At 39.3% G+C, this 21,193-nt stretch overlaps 1 protein-coding gene across 1 annotated transcript in view; it reads right to left on the reverse strand.

Moving 5' to 3' along the window:
• LOC123502612 (synaptogenesis protein syg-2-like) overlaps positions 1-21,193 on the reverse strand; it is a 307,361-nt gene that overhangs the window by 38,565 nt on the left and 247,603 nt on the right. The window contains exon 4 of the mRNA XM_045251777.1: positions 6,782-6,981. Within this exon, the coding sequence (XP_045107712.1) occupies positions 6,782-6,981 (200 nt within the window). The remainder of the gene's footprint in view (positions 1-6,781; positions 6,982-21,193) is intronic.

Genomic DNA, 21,193 nt, shown 5'->3' on the forward strand with positions numbered 1-21,193 from the left:
CATTGTTTTATTGATGCTTAGGTAAGGACTGAAATGTATGCTGATGTGTGCTACTTTTTTTGTGTTCTGTATGTTCCTTTTACTTTCAATAGCATTGTGACCTGCTGCTGTTCACTTCTTTCACTATTTTAACCAAGCCACTTGGGACGCAGAAAAAACGGTTAAAGAGCATGTTGTACTTAGCTTCTACTTTTAGAGAGCATTTACTCGTACTAATACATTCAGCTTTTCTTCTTTATCTTCAGTCTTTGTTTACTGGCATTTGTCATTCGCGTGGCCTTTAATTGTTAAGGAATTGCTTTTCCTTCCGTATATTTTCTCTTTATAAAGAATTTTTTATAATTTTACGGTTTTAATAAATTCCAGTATTTTCATTCCCGTTAGATATTGTGTCGTAGCATGTATTACTTGACCAACAGTTATTTACTAAGGTGTAACGTGTTTATTCGTAGAGTTGGTGTTTGTACACTGACTTGGTATTTATTTTGTAGCATGTTGTGTTGTCTTATTTATCATTTAACCTTTATGTAGTGACAAGTATCGATGACTTAAATTTCAGCAATACTATATAGTGCTTCTTGACTTATTGAATCTTTATACAGCAACATGTATCGCACACCCAGTATTTATTGACCTGTATCTAATTTATATGTATGGAAATTTATCAATTAATGTTCATCATTCCCTTTTGGATATTCAGGTATTGTTTCTATTTCTATTATTAACTGGCTTGCGTAATGATGTATGCCACTCAACAAATACGAGTACAAGCACATTTATTATTCTGCTCTGACTCCATCGGCTCAGCACACCATCGCGCCATCCATTATTTGCCGCATGCAACTGAGCATTTTTAGCGAGGTGAAGCATTTGTGTTGTATGTAAATGCAGGTTAATCCCTGACACGTGGGAAATGTGGATAAAAAAGATATCTGAATGCATGGTGTGGTATTACTTTATACTTATTGTCACTTGTTTTGTGTATTATCTAACACTTACTGCCAGTTGTCGTACCGTGAGAAAAGTAGAGAAAACACCTGAGTTTATGTCTTACCAATCATCATTCGTCTCATTGCTGGACATGTGGATAAAGAAAATTAGGAAATTGATATGAAAATTAGTAGAAATATTCACGCCGTATTACTCAGTGTACAGTACTTATCTTGATAAAACTATATATTTAAATTCACGGTGTAGTATTAAGAAGTTGCTATCTCCTTTCCTGGGAAGTGGAGATAGCTGAAGCTGTATTTGTATTCTCCGTGTAGCTCACAGCGGTTGTCATTAGTTACAAAGAGAAATGTGATAACAAAAGTATCTAAATTCACAGAAGCAGAGTTCACTGTTGCTTATCTTGGGATAGGTATTAAAATTTACGTTTTCGTGCATACTTAGTGGTTACTATTAGTTATTTTGGGAAATACTGATAAAAATATTCAAATTCATTATATAGCACAGTTTATTATCACTTATCGTCGAAGTATGAATAAAATAAGCAATATTTGAATCCATGACGTAATTAGAGGTTCATTATCGTTGCACAGTGGATATATGGTGCATGTAAATAACCTTATCACTCATCTCTTATCACGGAAGTACTTGAGCGCCTATCCCTGGTAATGGAGTCTGCCTAAGCTGAGTGAGTGGCTGCCATGAGGCTGAAACACTTCCTCGCTATTAATTACATCCCCGATTAATCATGTCTGCAAGCAACTATCAATTACTTCAGGCTTTCGTCAGTACATTCATAAACACAAACAAGAAGCGGAAGAGGAGATGTTGATATCCTTCTGTCACTTTATTGCTTACATTTTTTCCGTCTGAACGAATGTCTGATCTATATATATACAATTCAGTTTCATATTATAATCCTTGAATCTTCCTCTTTGTGAAGCTCAGTGTGAATTAATGCATAAGTTATAATCTCTCGCTGTGTTGTTTGTTGTTCTCCTTTGAAAACGTGAGGATGATTTACGTGTTTGTATTTATTAATGTGACAGTCGCAACAGCAGTGGCAATAAGAGCGGGGTTCACATTTTTGTAACATTTCCGTGTGTTGGGTATTAGTGTTGTTCAGAGGTTGATCCGTAATGCATTTCTGGCCCGGCAAATTGATGGCTTGGATTAGGAATTGGTGAAAAATAGTTTTGACTGATTATCGTTGTTGCATAATGAGAGGAAAAGCCTGCGTGATTATGGAGGAGGTTAGTGTGTGTGTGTGTGTGTGTGTGTGTGTGTGTGTGTGTGTGTGTGTGTATGTGTGTGTGCTTGGTAAGTCTTTTCCTACATGTTGTGACCTTAAAATGTATACTTAAGTGCATTAAAACTTTACTTTTACTTTCCTCCTCCTCCTCCTCCTCCTCCTCCTCCTCCTCCTCCTCTTTCCACTCTCCGTCTACTTCATCATCCTTCTCTTCCTTCTTTTTCCTTCTTGTCCTCCTCTTCCTCCTTCCTCCTTCCTCCTCTTCCTCTTCCTCTTCCTCTTCCATCACCCTGCCTCGCAAAACACCTCTGCCCTCTCTCACTCCCTCCCTCTTTCTCCGCCTTCCTCTCACCGTTACTCACTTCTGCCTCCTCACCTCTCTCCCAGCTCTCCTTGTCTCTCTCTCTCTCTCTCTCTCTCTCTCTCTCTCTCTCTCTCTCTCTCTCTCTCTCTCTCTCTCTCTCTCTCTCTCTCTCTCTCTCTCCTTCAGTAGCTTCTCACTCTTCCCTCACTTCATTTTCCTTCATAGCTCATTTTGCTGTCTTCATTATCATCGTTATATTATCTCTCTCTCTCTCTCTCTCTCTCTCTCTCTCTCTCTCTCTCTCTCTCTCTCTCTCTCTCTCTCTCTCTCTCTCTCTCCAACTTTATCATCCTCTTGCGTCTGTTCTTCCTCCTTTCCTCCCTTCTTCTTCTCCTTCACTATTATCAACACCCTCTCCATTATTCTCTCCCTTTCCCCTTATCACCATTCTTCCCTCCTCTCATCCTATCTTCACCCATCTTCTATCTTTTACTCATCTTTCTTACAATCCCATCCCTTTCTCTTCATTATTTTTCTTCCTATCTTCTTTTCCTTCTCTTTATTTCTTTTCCCTTTTTTTTTGCTTCCTCCTATGTTTAGACTACTATCTTCCTTCCTTCATTCTCATTCATTTTTTCTTTCCATCCTTTATTGTTCTTCCTTCTTCTTTGCCTCTAATATGGTCTTCATTTTCTTCATTATTTTTCTTCTTAGAAATTCTAGATCATCATCTTTGTATATTTCCGAATTTTTCCCTCCATTCCTTCACCTTGCATATCTTTTCTCCTTCCTCTTCTTCATTATCTCTTCTTCACCTTCCTTCTTCCTCGTTTCCTCCCATCCCTTAGGCCATCATCTTCACACACTCCCATTTATCCCTTCCCTCCTTCCCTTCACTTCTCATGTTTCCTCCCCGTCCTTCCCTTCCTCGTGGCGTCTCGCTTTCACCACAGAAGTTAGTGTTCAAGGTCGCAGGAAGGTCACCAGGTGTGTGGATGAGTGATGTCTCGAATAACTGAGGCCAAAGCTGTTCAAAACATTTTTTCTTGGTATAGCTTTCTTTTTCTTTGTTTTAATTATCAAGGAGTGATTCAAAGAACCTCGTATTGTGGAGCTAGTTAGTGTAGTTTTTCTTTCCTAATACTGAGTTAATTTGGGCAGATCTTGCATACTGTGTGTGTGTGTGTGTGTGTGTGTGTGTGTGTGTGTGTGTGTGTGTGTGTGTATGCAGTTTGCATGTCTATTTTGGAATAACAAATGGGATGCATTGGATGGAAACGCGTTTGTAGCGATATTTCTTAGTTTTATTGATTTGCAATGATCAGACTATTTATGTCACTGTGTTATAGTGGGAAATTTTTATCGTGTATTATAAAGAATGGAAAGGAAGACAAGGAAGCACTGGATATAAATAACTGTTATTTGACATGGACGTATAAAAGAAATAATGATAAAGATAATGATGAATGAATAATTAATGATAATAGAAACCATTCATTGTCAGCTAACAAAAATTGTGAATAGGATAGTAGAACCATAATTCTCAGTAAACAAAAGGACTAATAGGTACATGAAATAAATAGTTAAGATAGACAGAAGAGAATGGAGAAGGAGGCTGGCCCCACTGACTAACTAGTAACTCTACCTGGAAGCTGAAGAAGAACAAGAATTTAAAAAAGTTACCTTCTATCTTACAGATAGTGGTGGTGAATAAGTGTGTGTGTGTGTGTGTGTGTGTGTGTGTGTGTGTGTGTGTGTGTGTGTGTGTGTGTGTGTGTGTGTGTGTGTTGTCTCGTTATACCTCTCTTTACCTGAAAGACGGTCTTTATCCTCACCACAAAACGTTATGTATGCCATAAAGCACTGTCTGCTTGCAAGCTTGTATCTCTAACTTTTTTCATGTGGTTTATATATATATATATATATATATATATATATATATATATATATATATATATATATATATATATATATATATATATTGTGTATATGTGTGTGTTTTATGATTTTTTTTTAACTTTGTTGTTTATTTAATTCTCTCTCTCTCTCTCTCTCTCTCTCTCTCTCTCTCTCTCTCTCTCTCTCTCTCTCTCTCTCTCTCAGTCCAGTATTCTCATTCTCGTTCCGGCCAAGTCTCAAATCTGTGAGAGATCCTTGCATTTTTAACTCTCTCACTCTGTGCATCAAAGTTGAGTCATTCCTGGCACGCCACCTATCTTACACACCTCGTTTTCTTCGGTGAACTTCTAGCCACTCAACTTGCATTTTTTATGGATCCTCTCTCCTCACACTATTAACTTAGTTACTCGCCTCACACCGTGTCTACTTTCACGCAGTGTTTGTGAAGTTCCCCATTGCAAATGTGCTTTTTTTTTTTTTATACATTTACATATGTTTATTAGACTTGCTCAGCCTCTCTCACATTTTTTTTCTTCCAGCTGCCTTGTTATTTGTTATTTTCGTGTGTAGTTGTAGACTCCCATGATATTATGTAAGTTGCTTTCCTCAGATATCTTGGTGTCCTAGATTTACATTTAAATAACACACACACACACACACACACACACACACACACACACACACACACACACACACAAAACGTCATCTTGTAGCTCATCTGTTTATGTCACCACCACTCCTTTCTAGTATATTTCGGTGTCAATAACACGTCTTTGAACCAATCCCACAACAACTCACAGCACATGCCTCGCTGCGCATTTCATTACACCCTATGCATCCCCTACACAGACACACACACACACACACACACACACACACACACACACACACACACACACACACACACACACACACACACACACACACACACACAGTATCTAGGAACCTTGAATAACCCACACAGTACCTTGAAGCATATGTATAACACTTCAAAGGCTGGGTACACTTGACAACACTCTAGCAACCAAATGTACACCAGCCAAAGTTCACAATGGGTTATTAAAACAAGCTGTCTGCGTAAGGTCAGCCGACTTAAAGGTAGTTTTTGGTCACTTTAAACTTACGATATGCAAGCATCATCCATGTTATCTAGTCCTCAGTTGAAAGAGTTAAATGTAATCTGGACGTACCATCATCTTGCTAAGTTTGCTCCACTTAACATCTGTTCATACATAACACACTGAAATATACTACTATTTATTCCTTTCACTGCTTGACAAATTTGTACGTGGTATTGGTAGACAATTTTAGTATTTTGTACTATAGTCTCCACATAGATCAGAAACCTAGAAAAAAATATATCAACTACCTTTTTATTCATTTCCCTTGTATTCATGCAAACGTTTTTTGATGCTGTGAATGTTAACCAATTATAAGGTTAGTAGTAAAAGTGTTAAGCATCTCACAACGTTGATCAGGAACTTCAGACTGTCAGCTGATCAGGGACTTTAGACTGTCAGTTGATCAGGGAACCTAAGACTGTCAGCTTATCATCAACTTAGGCCTGTCGGTTGAACACTGAAGAAAACGCCAAATATAGTGAGTTGGTGATGTGACTTGTTGACCAAGATTTTGCAATTAGCTCCACGCTCCACAACACTAAACCAAACATCCACTTACACTCACCAACCATTCACCCCACGGACTAAAAACACGCCCACTACCTAAACACAACACTCCATTATCTCAACATTACGCGCAGAAAAGTTCCATTTTAAGGCGTACCCATCACAGCCACCACTGCACCCACACACCTTCTATTTAATCCCTCACCACTTTTAAGACTTATTTATGTACTTCACTCACTAAATAGCTATAGTGTAGACATGAAGACAAAAAAAAAAAAAAAACGTATTCTCCTTTTTGTGTTCGTAAGTTAATCTTGTCAGCTGAAATTTCTCCCATGATCACCTACTACCTTTTAGAGACTGACCTATGCATTAGTCACTAAATGGCTCTAATTCAGACATGGCAAAGAGAAAAATTTATCTATCTATTCTTTTTATTTCTGCAGCAAAGACAAAAACAGTCTATTTTTTTTCTGCTGTTAGATGAGTGAAAGTAAAAAGAAAAAGGCAACAGTATCATTAAAAGAGTTGACACTCACCTTTGTTCTTCAGCTATCTTATACTTTTACCTCTAAAATCCCTTCTTATGACTACCTACCACGTTTCTATACACTAGTCACTAAATGGCAAAGACAAAAAATTAACCAGCTCTCTATTTTTCTGCTCCCGACCAGCTGAAAACAAAAAGCAAAAAAAAAAAAAAAAAAAAAAGGCAATGATAACAATAAGATAAGGAATGACACTCACCTACCACCTGTAACTTCATCCTCAGGTTCCTGGTGGGGGAGGAGCCGAAGTCAACTCGACACCGGTACTCGCCCTCGTCCTCGTCTCTGATTCTCTTGACAGCGAGGCCTTGATGCGGGGGCGAAACCTGGAACTCTGCACGATCCCCAAGGCCGGACCAGTGTTTCGATTTGGTGAGTGGCCCATTTCTAGAGTCGATGCTGTGAGGAGAAAGAGAGAGGAAGTGTATTGAGGGAATGTGTCGAGAGAGAGAGAGAGAGTGGGTGTGGGTGTTGTAGGTCGAGGCGTGCGTGTCTGAACGTGCTGATATATGTTTGGAAGTGTTGAGGGGTGTTGCAGTTTGTTCAGGCTTGTTTGAATGTGTTGAAATGTGTTTGGACGTAGTGAAGTGTGTGTGTGTGTGTGTGTGTGTGTGTGTGTGTGTGTGTGTGTGTGTGTGTGTGTGTGTACGTGTTTCTAGTTGTTACATTCGTGTGCTTAGTGATGAACGGTAAAAGCTTCATGAATGTATTACTTTTACGTCTCTCTCTCTCTCTCTCTCTCTCTCTCTCTCTCTCTCTCTCTCTCTCTCTCTCTCTCTCTCATTATAATCTTCACTTTTCTGTATTTTTTAATTTCTAATTATTTTTATGATTCCTAAACGTGGATATGAATAGGAAAATCTATACAAAGGAAAGAAATATTTTTTGGTGAACTTCCGCTCAAAAATTTTCAGTATTTTCTTTTCTTTCCGGAAACCGACACCACGAAACTTTCCCTTTTCGCATACGTTTATTTTTTTCGGGAAGTTATTCTTTTTTTCATTTTTTCTCACGCGCGATAGCTATTACCTGCTTTGGTGGGGTTGGTTTCAAGTGATTACAGGCGGGAAAAAAGAAATTAAGGTAAGTGGACTGAAAATAACGCAGAGTAATTAAAATTCTCAGAAGGAAAGACTGCTTCCTCTTAAATCATGTCGATGATATTCAATTATTATAATTTGTACCTGAGCCAGGGCGCCCTAGAACACCTGCCTCCGTATTTCCCTTAATTATGGCGACTCAACTTGAAAAAAAAAAGGAAAAGAAAAACTAAACACGGGATGAGGGTTTGGGTGCCTCTTCCCTTGAAATTTATAACAAAAACAGAGAGGAACTAGGTCACATTCTTGTTGCTTTTCTTCTTTCTTTCATATTTCCTTTATTGGTTAATTTTTTGGAAAGCATCTTGCACTCCAGAGAAAAATGCAGGCCGGCTGGTAGGCAGAGAAAACTAAGTCAGATTGCACAAAACACGCGTATTGCACGAACACTTTTAACACAGTCTCGTGGGGCGTGAGATACATTAAAGTAATGAAAAATAAAGAAAAGAATAAAGCTGTAAAGAATTGACCATGGAAACTGTTTTTCTAAGGGGGGTAGTGGTGGTGGTGGTGGTGGTGGCGGTGGCGGTAATTCTTTTTTTTTTTTTTCATGTAAGAGATTCAAGGGCCAGGGGCGACAATATATATATATATATATATATATATATATATATATATATATATATATATATATATATATATATATATATATATATATATATATATAAGAAAGCGGCCCACTGAAGTGCCAGTTCCTCAAGAAGAACCAGGTTTTGCCATAATTATAGAATTGTGTTTAGCCGTGTGGTGTTGGTGGGAATGATGGGGCAAGCCATGATGTGTGTTTGGTAGTGGCCGTTGTGGAAGTGGTGATGGCAATTATATCGCTAGTAGATAAAAAAAAAAATAGCAAAGTGGAGCCTTGCAATATGTTTTAACGCATGCATGTGAAAAAAAACGGTTATTTATTGATAAAGCGATGAAAACCACATCACCGTATGAAGTAAAATAGAAAAATCTTCACTTCTTGAACAAATTTTTATGTTAAGCTGACAAAAAAGTATGATGTGAGATAAAAATGTACTGATATAGAAAGAATAAGTATTACTGATAGCATAACAGAGCCACACCACAGAAACAGACGCACTGGCACTGATACCACACCTGTGCACGGAAGCCAACACTTACGACTTCCTCACGTTTGTGTGGCATTCATTTATTCATTTTCCGTATTAATTATTTATTCATTTTTCTTTGCAAGATTTGTCATGGGTTACAAAAGCATGGAATACCGAGCACTATACAACACTGCATTACGACATACACATCTTGCACTCGAAATAATATATACTGAATAATTCGTTACCATCAGTAATTTACCATCTATCTCTACAAATCCACCAGGTTCTACTTAATAAAATAACTTGCCTCGAGCGATGTGCCACTCGATTGTAGGACAGAAAGTAATGGGAAAAACAGAAGCATGAAGGAAAATAACGGAAAAAAGTAACAAGAAAGAAACAGGGAAATATTAACAAAAATATTATGTCTTTTTTTAACCAAATCTAACCTGTTACTGTTTTTTTTTTTTCCTGAATGAGATTCCTACTGTTACTTTTTATTGATATCTTTTCCAAGCCTTTTTCCTTGATACTTTTTCCTTGGTACTTTCTTTTCATGCGCCGTATCACTCAGAAGTCTGTATGTATCATTGACATCAGCAGAAAGTCACTCGATTCTTCTAATACCCATAAAAAAACGGTCCGATTCCAACGACATCAGTAGCCCTGTGCGTCTCTAACGTAAAATAGTGTTGTGTATTGGTGGTGGTGGCATACAAGTGAATTTCGAACAGTAATTACAACTTTAGGTCCTAATTAAGCTGCTCCACGCTTAGCTACTGCAATTGAGAGGTGGTGGTGATGCTGAAGGTGGTGGTGGTAGTAGTAGTAGTAGTAGTGGTGGTGGTGGTGGTGTGTGGTACTGATGGGTGTCGTGTGGTAGTGATGTTCGTGGTGATGACAGCGGTAGTAGTGTGATTTGGAGGTAGTGGTACTGATGGTGGGAGTAATGGTGATGGTGGCCGTTTGTGTGTGTGGTGGTGGTGGTGGCAGTAGTAGTAGTAGTAGTAGTAGTAGTAGTAGCAGCAGCAAAAGTTAATAATAATAATAGTGTGTGTGTGTGTGTGTGTGTGTGTGTGTGTGTGTGTGTGTGTGTGTGTGTGTGTGTGTGTGTGTGTGTGTGTGTGTGTGTGTGTGTGTGTGTGTGTGTGTGTGTGTGTGTGTGTGTGTGGGAGGGGAGGTAAGTGTGCTTGTGTGTGGTAGTGGTAGTGGTGGTGCTGGTAGCGGCAGTGTGTGTGTGTGTGTGTGTGTGTGTGTGTGTGTGTGTGTGTGTGTGTGTGTGTGTGTGTGTGTGTGTGTGTGTGTGTGGCTGTGTGTGTTGGTGGAGGTGGTAATGGTGTTGGCGGTGTGGGCTGAGCTCAAAGGGTGTTTGTCTGTAATTCTTTAGTTTCTCCCCACTGGAAGCGTGTTTGTTGGCGCTGCCTTGTAAAACCTGGAAATTGGGGTTGAGAGTTGGGTATTGTGTTGTCTGCCTTTGTGGGGGTTAAACAGGACCTTTATGTGGGTGTGTGGCGTCGGGACAGCCTTGTGGTAGGGTGTTGAGTAAACCTTCCTTGTCATACACCATCAAAAAAAGGAGCGTGAGATAATTACACCTCTTTGTTTTCACTTCTATGGTGGTTTTGTTGGATTGTCTTTGTTGCTGCGAGCTGAGAGAATAAAAGGCTGCAAAAGAAAAGGTTGGTGGGTCAAATGTACTTTTTTCGTAGTATGGTCCGTTTCTCCCAATTTTTTGTTCCATGGTTTTTTTTTTCAGGTTTGTTTTGTTGGTACTTAATTCGTTATTTTGTTGGTGTGAGGGAAAAGACGCAAAGGTGAAGTTCATGTGACGAATGTGTCATGTTTTTTTGTATGATCAATGTGTCACTTTTTTTCCTCTTTATTTTCAGATTTCTTTTGTCGTTACATAATTCGTTACATGTGAAATACCTGTGTTCTATTTTCTTGTGTGGTCTGTGTACATCCTTCTTTTGTTTTTTTTATATATATTTCGTATATCCTTTTTTCTTCTTCGTTCGTAGGTTGTTTTAGTGTTACGAAAAATTCAAAGACAAAATCTATGCACCTAATATACTCTTTTCTTTTACATGGCATAGTATTATCCTGTTCAATTTGTTCTTTTCTTCGTTCTTGTATTTTATTTTACTTCTATTCTAAGTTATAATATTAGGATGGTGTTGTTAAAGTAATGGTGTCGCCAAACTCGAGGCTCTGGTATAAAGATAAGTGTTTATAAAGCTGCGTCTGTTTTTTTTTTAAGTGCAGTGATGTTCGTCTTTGGAAAGTAAAGTAATAAAGAAGAATAGCTCCTGTATTAGACCTAATTTTCGTTGTGTTGTCCTGAGTTTCGTAATTAGAAGTCGAGTTATTGATGACTTTCTGAGCTAAAATTTTAGAGGAAACAGTGATAAACCACCAAGAAGTTGTGGCGCCGCGCTTGCAGGAATGAGAAGGAGGGGGAGGAAGGGAGAGAGGATGGAGGAGAGAAAAAGAGAAAGTGCAAGAGGAGGAAGACGTGTAGAAAATACCAGAATGAAGGAGGAGGAATAACAGGACGAGGAGGAAGAGAAATGATGGGGGACGGTGGAGGAGAAGAAGGTGTATGAGGAGAAAAGGAAAAGTAGAATAAGTGAGACGGAGTAAAAGCAAGAAGAGAAGGAAACAGAAAAGGAAGAGGAGGAGGAGGAGGTATGCTGCAATACCCTCACTTCTCTTAAATCAAGAGGGAATTAAAATAGGCAATGAAAATCTGAGGCAATATGTATTAAAAACAGGAAGATTTATAACCCGTTCGCTGTAATTTCAGGTTAGTCTTGCCTGAGGAGAATACGTGAAAACCCGCCTTAATTCCACCCAAAATATTACCACCACTCGTTGTATAAATAATACAGTATTACCCGCTGACTTGAGGAATGTAATAGTCGTTTCCGGAAAAGAAGAAAAGAGTAGAAAGGTAATGCACATACGGTCATGGAAACTTGGAAACAGTAATAAAAGTAAAAGGGAGAAGGAAAACAGTTGCGTGCACGAATATTCACATAAGTTTGTAATGACTTGAAACGGGACAAAATGTGTAGAAATTATCATAGGAAAGTGTAAAGTTGCCCGGCCAACTTCTTAACTCTTAAATGTGAGTCAGGGGCGGTAGTAAGACCACTGCTGCTGCTGCTGCTGCTGCTGCTGCTGCTGCCAGTTAATGAAATTGGTAGCAATGTTTGTAAATTTGTAGACAACACTAAGACAGGTAGTATGAACTAATTAGGTCTGAATCCTATACTGTCGTACTTTAGACAGGTAAGATGAACGAATAGATAGATAGATAGTAAATGTAAATTGATATTCAGAGATATGAAATACTTAGTGTAGGTAAACACAATATCTACATAAGGAATATATATATATATATATATATATATATATATATATATATATATATATATATATATATATATATATATATATATATATATGTGTGTGTGTGTGTGTGTGTGTGTGTGTGTGTGTGTGTGTGTGTGTGTGTGTGTGTGTAGATAGATCTGATCTCTATCACAGAAAAGCAATCATGTATTTGGACTAATCTTTATGTATTAAAAATAAAAGCTCCGAAGTGATATTATAGTTATATTCAGTACATGTAAGATCTCATTTAATTCATGTTGTGCAATTCTGGTTCCCATATTACAAGAAGAATGTCTGCTGTAGTCATTACAAAGGAGAATGAGTAAAAGATACAATGGATGAGAAGTATTCCTTAGAAAGAGAGATAGAACAGCTTGAAATGACATTCTTTAGAGGGAAGTAATTGAAGAGGATATCTGACAGAAGTCGTTGAGAGGATGTGAGAAGGGTGACGCAAACAAAATCCTCAAAGTAAGTATTGAGGAACTTACAAGAAATAATGAGTTCAAGGTTCTTAAAGTTTGATATAAAAAAATAGGAAAGTATTGGTTGTCTGAGTGGTAGATTTAAGGAACATACTCAATAATTAGGTTGTTAGTGGTGAGTCATTAGGGAGCTTTAAAAGAAGATTAGACATATTTATGGAGGAGCATGGTAAGTGGAAATAGAGAGGTATGTTTCACACAAGGACTGCCACACGCAGGCCGACGGTTTACTGCTACATCCCTTCAGTGTTTTGAGGTGTTGGCATTACTACTATTACTGCTGCTGTTTCTGCTGCTGCTGCTGCTACTGCTGCTACTGCTACTGCTGCTACTACTACTACTACTACTACTACTACTACTACTACTACTACTACTACTACTACTACTACTACTGCTAATTTTAACGCTACGTATTTGCAGTAGCTAATAGGAACCACAACAAGAGCAGGCACTACTACATTAGCGATATTAATAAAAATAATGATAATGACAGTAATGACAAAAATAGAAATATGAAAGTTACTGCAAATAATACTAGTAATATTAGTAAAGGTAACCAGGAAGGCTGTCATAAGCATAATTAGCCCCATGTTGAAAATTATGAGTACGAGGTGAAGCAGCAGCAGTAGTAGGTTAGCGGTGCTGTTCAGAAATGTTGTAGAAATGTTGTGTTGAATGCCACCTCGTCTCTTCCTGAGCTCTTCCCTCCCTCTCCCTCTCTCTCCCTCTCTCTCTCTCTCTCTCCCTCTCACAGCCCTCCTTTCCCCACACTCCTAATCAGGGTATGAAAATGACACAAAATAGTAATAAAGGCGGATAAATAGCGCCGTTAAAAAGACGTTGTGCTGCTCTCCCTTATCACTCACAGCGGAAACACGTGAATTATGCTCCAACTAAAATGCTCACGGATTTTTTTTTTTTACTCTCATTTTTTAAGCTCACTTGTTTTCGCTTATTTTTATATGTGTGTATGTGTGTGTGTGTGTGTGTGTGTGTGTGTGTGTGTGTGTGTGTGTGTGTGTGTGTGTGTGTGTGTGTGTGTTTGGGTGTGTGTGTGTGTGTGTTTGGGTGGGCGTGTGAGTGCGGAAAGCTGTTCAAAGTAGCATGACGTTTTTCCTGGAGCAATTAGTTGTTTTTACATGAAATTCTCTCTGTGTTATGTATATCTTGCTTACGTAACATTTGTTTTTACGCTACAAAAACAAATAAAACTTTCTCTCTCTCTCTCTCTCTCTCTCTCTCTCTCTCTCTCTCTCTCTCTCTCTCTCTCTCGGTACATGCAAGGCACATGAGGAACACAGCCATGACCCGGTCCCTCGTCTCCTTCTAATTTAATCACGTCCATTCCTGCCTAGAAGCTGAAAACAGTGTATAAGCCTTTCTTGCGCCGTGCTGTGAGGGCTGCGGGAGTGGCTGTCTGTCTCTCCCGTGCAGCGGTTAATGCTTCCTCTTATCCCGCCCACCTGCCCCAATGTGTCTCATCTTGCGTATTCATCTCGTCTAATGACCTATGTGACTGACAGGTGTGCGGGACAGGTGAAAGGTAAATTATCGGTTAAAAGTGTGTAAGGAATATATTTGGGTGATGTGATGTGTGTTAAGGTTTAGTAGGAGGTGAAATGTTTTTGTATAGAGAGTTTTGGTTTGAGGGATTTAAAAATAGAAGTCAAATATGATTCAGGTGAAAGGTTTAGAGTCGACCTTTTGTCATAATCCATAAGGGAAGAGAAATATGGCAAGCTGTAGTACATGTACATTGTTTTGTGGAAAGGGTTCTGGCTTGGTGGATCTATAATGTAATAAAATGCAAGCCACATACCAGATTCGAATTATAATATATATGAAAATAGTGTTGGATAGTGTTACATATTGAGGTTAGGTTAGTGATGACATTATCGTTTTGAAAAGGTTAAATTTGTCTAGCTTTGAATGTACTGTAATAAAAGTTAGATGAGAACATGCGTCAGGTGAAGGTTAAACCAAACATAGAATGCCATGAAAATAAAACTCAGGTGAATTAAGACAAACAGTGAATACTAACTTAGGTGATACTAAATGACCTGGAAATAAAGATGAATACTCGTATTGCGTTATATAAGGCCAAAGTTTACGGAATTTCAATACAATTTTTATGTAGAATTTTACGTAAGAGGCGAGATTTACGTTATCTATAATACCGAGCTGGAGGCGTGGTGTGAAATTACGCTTTGAGGTACGTATATCTGAGTCCTAATAAAGTGGCGTTGAGTGAAGATATTACGTACCAAACAGCACAGTTCAGAGAAGTGGTGCGGGTAAATGTTGACAGTCGATACTTGCCGCCACTCAGACAAAGGTGCGGTGTAGAAAGTAGTACTCAGATTGAAATGCCACACTAAGTTGAGTAAAATATAAGTTAGACAATATGTAGTTTATAAAAGTACAAGAGGACAACGGGAGCAATAAGTTTAAAAGTTAAATTGAAAAGAACACACACATACACACACACACACACACACAGAGAGAGAGAGAGAGAGAGAGAGAGAGAGAGAGAGAGAGAGATTATAAAGTAGGGTTGATATTTTTTGTTATGACCTATTAAAGATTCAGCTCCTTGGCGTCCCTCATACAGGAGCCATTCTAAACAGAGACAGAGTTAAAAGAAAGTACCCCAAAGTGTTTCCTGGTAGCGCGACACTGCACCCACAACAGTACAACAACAACAACAACTACTACTACTACTACTACTACTACTACTACTACTACTACTACTACTACTACTACTACTACTAACTATTACTATTGCTACTACTATTTTTTCTCTGGTCTTCTTTTTCTTCTTCTGATACTACTACTACTACTACTACTACTACTACTACTACTACTACTACTACTACCATCACCGCCTATACCACTACCATTATCTTACCAAAGAAAAGCAACAATAGTAATAAAAAAACCAGTTTGTGCCGGTAAGAAGAGAAAGAGAAAGAAGAGTAGGAGGAGGAGGAGGAGGAGGAGGAGGAGGACGGTGATGGTGGCTGTTTCTCAAGAGTGTGTGAATGGAGGGCGTGAGGGGCGTGGGAGGGATGGGGGGAGGATTGGATGAAGAGGGCAGAGCAGACGGAGGGACGAGAATTAATGGTGCAATAAAAGAACAGCCGCTAACAGCCTGGCCGTCCCTTCAGGAGGTCTCAAGTGCCGCTTTGGTACAGGCGTGTGCTGTGCTGCTCGTGGTGGTGGTGGTGGTGGTGGTTGGAGGGGGAGAGGATAGTAGTGATGGTGGTTATTCTAGTGGATACTTGTGGTGGTGCTGGTAGTATTTGTTGTTGTTGTTGTTGTGGTGGTGGTGGTGGTGGTGGTAGCGGTGGTGTCTGGGCGATATTTACGGTATTGCTATTATTGTTTTAGTTATTATTTATTATTTTTATTTCGATCATCATCATCATCATCATCATCATCATCATCATCATCACTACCAGCACTAATCCTTATATGCTAATTTCTATCATCGCCCCATCACCTTCAACACTACAATAGCAATCACCATTTTTCAACCACCTCTTATGAATCTGACATTGATACCTGCACCACTCCACAACACCACTCATGCCACCGTCTAAATCTGTATCTCTCCCTCGCATCTACGTTAAAACTTGCAAATCTGATAAATCAAATATAACCTCATTACTCCAATCACTTGTCATTATTTGGACAGTCAGACGTGTATATAGATATTTTTAGCGGTAAAATGAAGTGGACTACAAATATCATGGCAGTCCGTTTGGGAATTGGGTAAAGGCAGTTTGCAGAGCCATAACAGATAGGCGGAATAAAGAAGGCAAGCAGGGGAGGCTGAATAATGAGGGGAGGGGGAAAGAGAGGGGAGGAGAAGGGTGAATGCCGGACATGTGATAAAAAATGAGAAAAGTGGGCGAAAAAGAGGGGAGAGAAAGGAAAAATTAGGGGAATCTGTGTGTGTGTGAGAGAGAGAGAGAGAGAGAGAGAGAGAGAGAGAGAGAGAGAGAGAGAGAGAGAGAGAAAACAATGAAAACGAAAAGAAGAGAAATAAGGATAGGATGAAATGAAATAAATTAAAAGAAGAAGAAACAAGAGGAGGAGATGGAGGAGAATGATAAAGTGGAATAAAACACGACTGAAGTGGTGGCGGTGGAGGTGGTGGAAGCAAAAGGGCAAAATAACACACTAACATTTACAGCCAAGTTTATCATCATGTATTTGCTTTAGCTTATCAAAACACAACTGGTGCAAACACTCAAGCAGGGAAGCCAATACATGTACCCTCTCGTGACACTGCTGTTGAACATGAAAGAGAAAAGAAAAAAAAGAGAGGAAAAGAAAAGTAATGAGAGGAGCAATAAAGAAAATCTATATATGCTCACTCGATACGTGTGTGTGTGTGTGTGTGTGTGTGTGTGTGTGTGTGTGTGTGTGTGTGTGTGTGTGTGTGCGTGCGTGCGTGCGTGTGTGTGTGTTTCTTGCATGCTGAAAAGAAAAATGGAAATGAAATAGCTACACTGGGAAAAGAAAACTGAAAAAAAATATACAGAAAAGAAAAACTTGAGAAGAATAGAGGTATGTAAAGTGAGAGAGAGAGAGAGAGAGAGAGAGAGAGAGAGAGAGAGAGAGAGAGAGAGAGAGAGAGAGAGAGAGAGAGAGAGAGAGAGAGAGCTGGGTCACGTTTTGTTCTCTTGGTATTTATTTAAAAGCTCAAAATTCCAAGCCGAATAAGTCTGGTGCGAGTGAGATGAAATTGAATGAGAGCAGTGTGAGAGGGAGAAGTAGGAGAGGGAGAGGGAGGGAGGGTGAGGTGAGAGGGAGAGAAAGGATGCGTGAGGAAAGGCGGTGGATAGAAGGAGACGGCACAGAAATGAAAACAGAGAGAGAGAGAGAGAGAGAGAGAGAGAGAGAGAGAGAGAGAGAGAGAGAGAGAGAGAGAGAGAGAGAGAGAGCGTGTGTGCAAACAAAGAAAGCTTGGTAATTTGAAAAAAAAATGAGAGGTAAGAGACTATCAGGAAAGGTGACGCAGGAAGATTTTCATGGATATTTTAAGGAAATTGAGGCAAAAAGGAGGAAAAATGTGTATAGAAAATGTAAAGTTAAAATTGATGTCACGTACCCCGTCCAAAAATAGAGATAATTATGTAGATGTAAAAGTGTAATTACGAATCATTACAAAAAGGCGAAAAAAATGTTCACGCGAAATATAACCGTGAGTATACGGTCACTACTACTACTGCTGCTACTACTACTACTACTACTACTACTATTACTACTACTACTACTACTAATACTATTACTACTTCCATCACCATTACCATCACCACCACCACCATTACTACTATTACTACTACTACTACTACTACGACTTCTACTACGACTACTACTACTACTACTACTACTACTACTACTACTACTACTACTACTACTACCACCACCACCACCACCACCACCACCACCACCACCACCACAACCATTACTACTACTACTACTACTACTACTACGTATCATACTGGATTTAGCTAAATATAATGATTCATAAGATAATCCAATTGAATTCATCACACACTGGCCAGACACACAGTGAGTAAAACCACTTTTTGCCAAGCCTTCCTGAGTAACACCACCGCAATACACAACTCTGCACCACACCACAACCACACCACACTGCTTCACATCACATAGTAACACCACAACTCTGCACTACCCCACAACACCACAAGGCTGCACCGTACTATAGGACCACAACACTGTACCACACCACGCCATGCCTCACCACAACACTGCATCACACCACACCACAACACTGTATCACACCACACCACAACACTGTATCACACCACACCAAAACACAACACAACACTTCACCACACCACAACACAGCACAACACTACAACACAACAGAACACAATAGAACACAAAACACCACACTACACCACTGCGCCACACCACACCACACCACATCATACCACAACACAACACAACACTTCACCACACCACACCACACCACACCACAACACAACACAACACAACAACACTCCACCGCACCACAACATCACACCACAATGCTCCATAGCACAGCAATACAACACTTCACCACATCACATCACTTCACTCATTAAAACAAAGCAGAAAGTTCTTATAAGCTCACTCTACATCACCACATCACCAATCTTCACACCAACACACTACACCTTCTCACTCCCTCAGCAGCATAATGTGTGCACTCCCTTGCCACAGCATAGTGAAAGGAAAACATATTGGGTTGTCACGTTACGGCCCTCCTTTTGCTCTTTATCTAGAACTTTTTACGAGCGTTGTGTTTCTGTAATGTCTGTTAGTCAAATATACACGTGATATTTGCAGACAGGTGTGGTGGTGTCGTGGCTTCATACTACATCATAGTCATCAAAGCCACAGTTCACACCAGTCATGCAATATCACAAGCTGGATCATAGAATACCACTACAGTTACATTCATACGCTACGCCACTGCAGGCACTAAAGATGCCATATTTGTAATGCTTGAATTGCCATAGTGTACATAATCTTCCCGTTCTTCTACAATGCTTCACTCTCTGTTGGTAATATCAAAGCTCAAGATGATGAAATATAGCCGAAATAAAAGTGGTAAGTTTTATAAAAATCATAGGTTTGTAAAAGGTATGTTGAGGTTATCAAAGGAAAATTACTTTAAAAGGCAATTTTAATAGAAACGATAGATTTGTGTGTCTATAATGCTACGTTATTTGAAATTCTAGATTGAAAATTAGTTATATATTCCAAAAAAAAGTCCTATCTGTTTGACTCGTGTTACATAGAAATTGTTAGAAAACGATGATAGTTTCATAATAGCACAAACTTATGAATTTCTCCGAGAGTACAAAAATAATCGTGAGTTACAAAAAAAAAGAAAGAAAAAAAAAGATTTGTTTGAAAATAGATCAATATTAAATTTGAAGTTCCGACAATAGAACTCAGACTGAAAATAGACCTAAGCTGCAAAGAAGTCTTGAGTCTCAAAAATAGAAGTGAAAAATGCTTTAAAAGTCGGCAAACGGGAACAGGTGGAATCGTTTTTTTTTTTTTTTTTTTTTTTTTTTTTGCTTGTATGTCCGTCTGGCTGCGTATGTCTCTCTCTCTCTCTCTCTCTCTCTCTCTCTCTCTCTCTCTCTCTCTCTCTCTCTCTCTCTCTCTCTCTCTCTCTCTCTCTCTCTCTCTCTCTCTCTCTCTCTCTCTCTCTCTCTCTCTCTCTCTCTCTCTCTCTCTCTCTCTCTCTCTCTCTCTCTCTCTCTCTCTCTCTGCCGTATAATTAGATTTTTCACACCTAACCGTCACACTCTCAAACATTAATTTGTCCTTTTTGCTTTACCTTCCCTGCACTTTCAAATCTAATTAAGTAGCATTTTTTTTCTTTCATACTCTCTCTCTCTCTCTCTCTCTCTCTCTCTCTCTCTCTCTCTCTCTCTCTCTCTCTCTCTCTCTCTCTCTCTCTCTCTCTCTCTCTCTCTCTCTCTCTCTCTCTCCTGTAATTAGCTCTTTTCGCTTTAGTCATATACAATTAGGTTTTTGTCTGTGAAGGTAATTGTGTCCATGAAACTTGTATACACTGATCTATTTTTGCATCTTGAATTAAACTCTCTCTCTCTCTCTCTCTCTCTCTCTCTCTCTCTCTCTCTCTCTCTCTCTCTCTCTCTCTCTCTCTCTCTCTCTCTCTCTCTCTCTCTCTCTCTCTCTCTCTCTCTCTCGTACAGACATCTCTTTGATATATCCTTACTTATATCTACTTTACAGGGCATTTAAAAATTAGTACTACTTTTTACGTGGTCAGCCTCGGAAACTTTCCCTCTAAACTAACTTCCCCTGCCTTGTCTTGCCCACCCAGCCTTGCCTTGTCTTGCCTTGCCTTTCCCTGCTCTGCCTTTCTGCCTTCCCTTGCAAAACACGATCTTTCTCCCTGAAGACTCCCTTTTTCTCCTGTCTTATGTCTCTTCCCTCCCCCAGTCTTCCTCCTCCTCCTCCTCCTCCTCCTCCTCCTCCTCCTCCTCCTCCTCCTCCTCCTCCTCCTCCTCCTCCTCCCTACTTCTCTTCTTAATTCACCTTCTTGTCCTTCTCCTATTTCTCGTTCCTTTTCTTTTTTTTTCTCTCTATCTTTGTCCCTCTCCTCTTTTTTGTGTTTTGTTTTTTATCTATTTTCTCTTACACTATGTAGCTTTTTTTCTACTTTTTTTTTTCTCTTCTTGTCTTCATTTTTCTTTGTCGTCATCTTCCTTATTCTATGCATCATCTTTTTCTTGCTTTCTCTATCATGCTCTAATAGTTTCCCACATTCACATAGTGCTAGATTTCGTTTTCTGTAGTAAATAAGTTTTCCCCATTCACATTTTCCTACGTTCTGTTTTAAGTAGTTTATGTGCTCGTGGAAAATAACCAATTGTTCAGTGCTCACTCGTCAGTCGTCACTAATTTGTGGATTTACGTCGGCCGGTCAGTGGACAGCAGGCGGTGAGGTTACGGAGTGCAGGGAGAATCTTTGGTTTAGCTCTTCTTGTAGATATGATCATAC

The sequence above is a fragment of the Portunus trituberculatus genome, chromosome 12 (assembly GCF_017591435.1).
Source record: "Portunus trituberculatus isolate SZX2019 chromosome 12, ASM1759143v1, whole genome shotgun sequence".
NCBI classification, from domain to species: Eukaryota; Metazoa; Arthropoda; class Malacostraca; order Decapoda; family Portunidae; genus Portunus; species Portunus trituberculatus.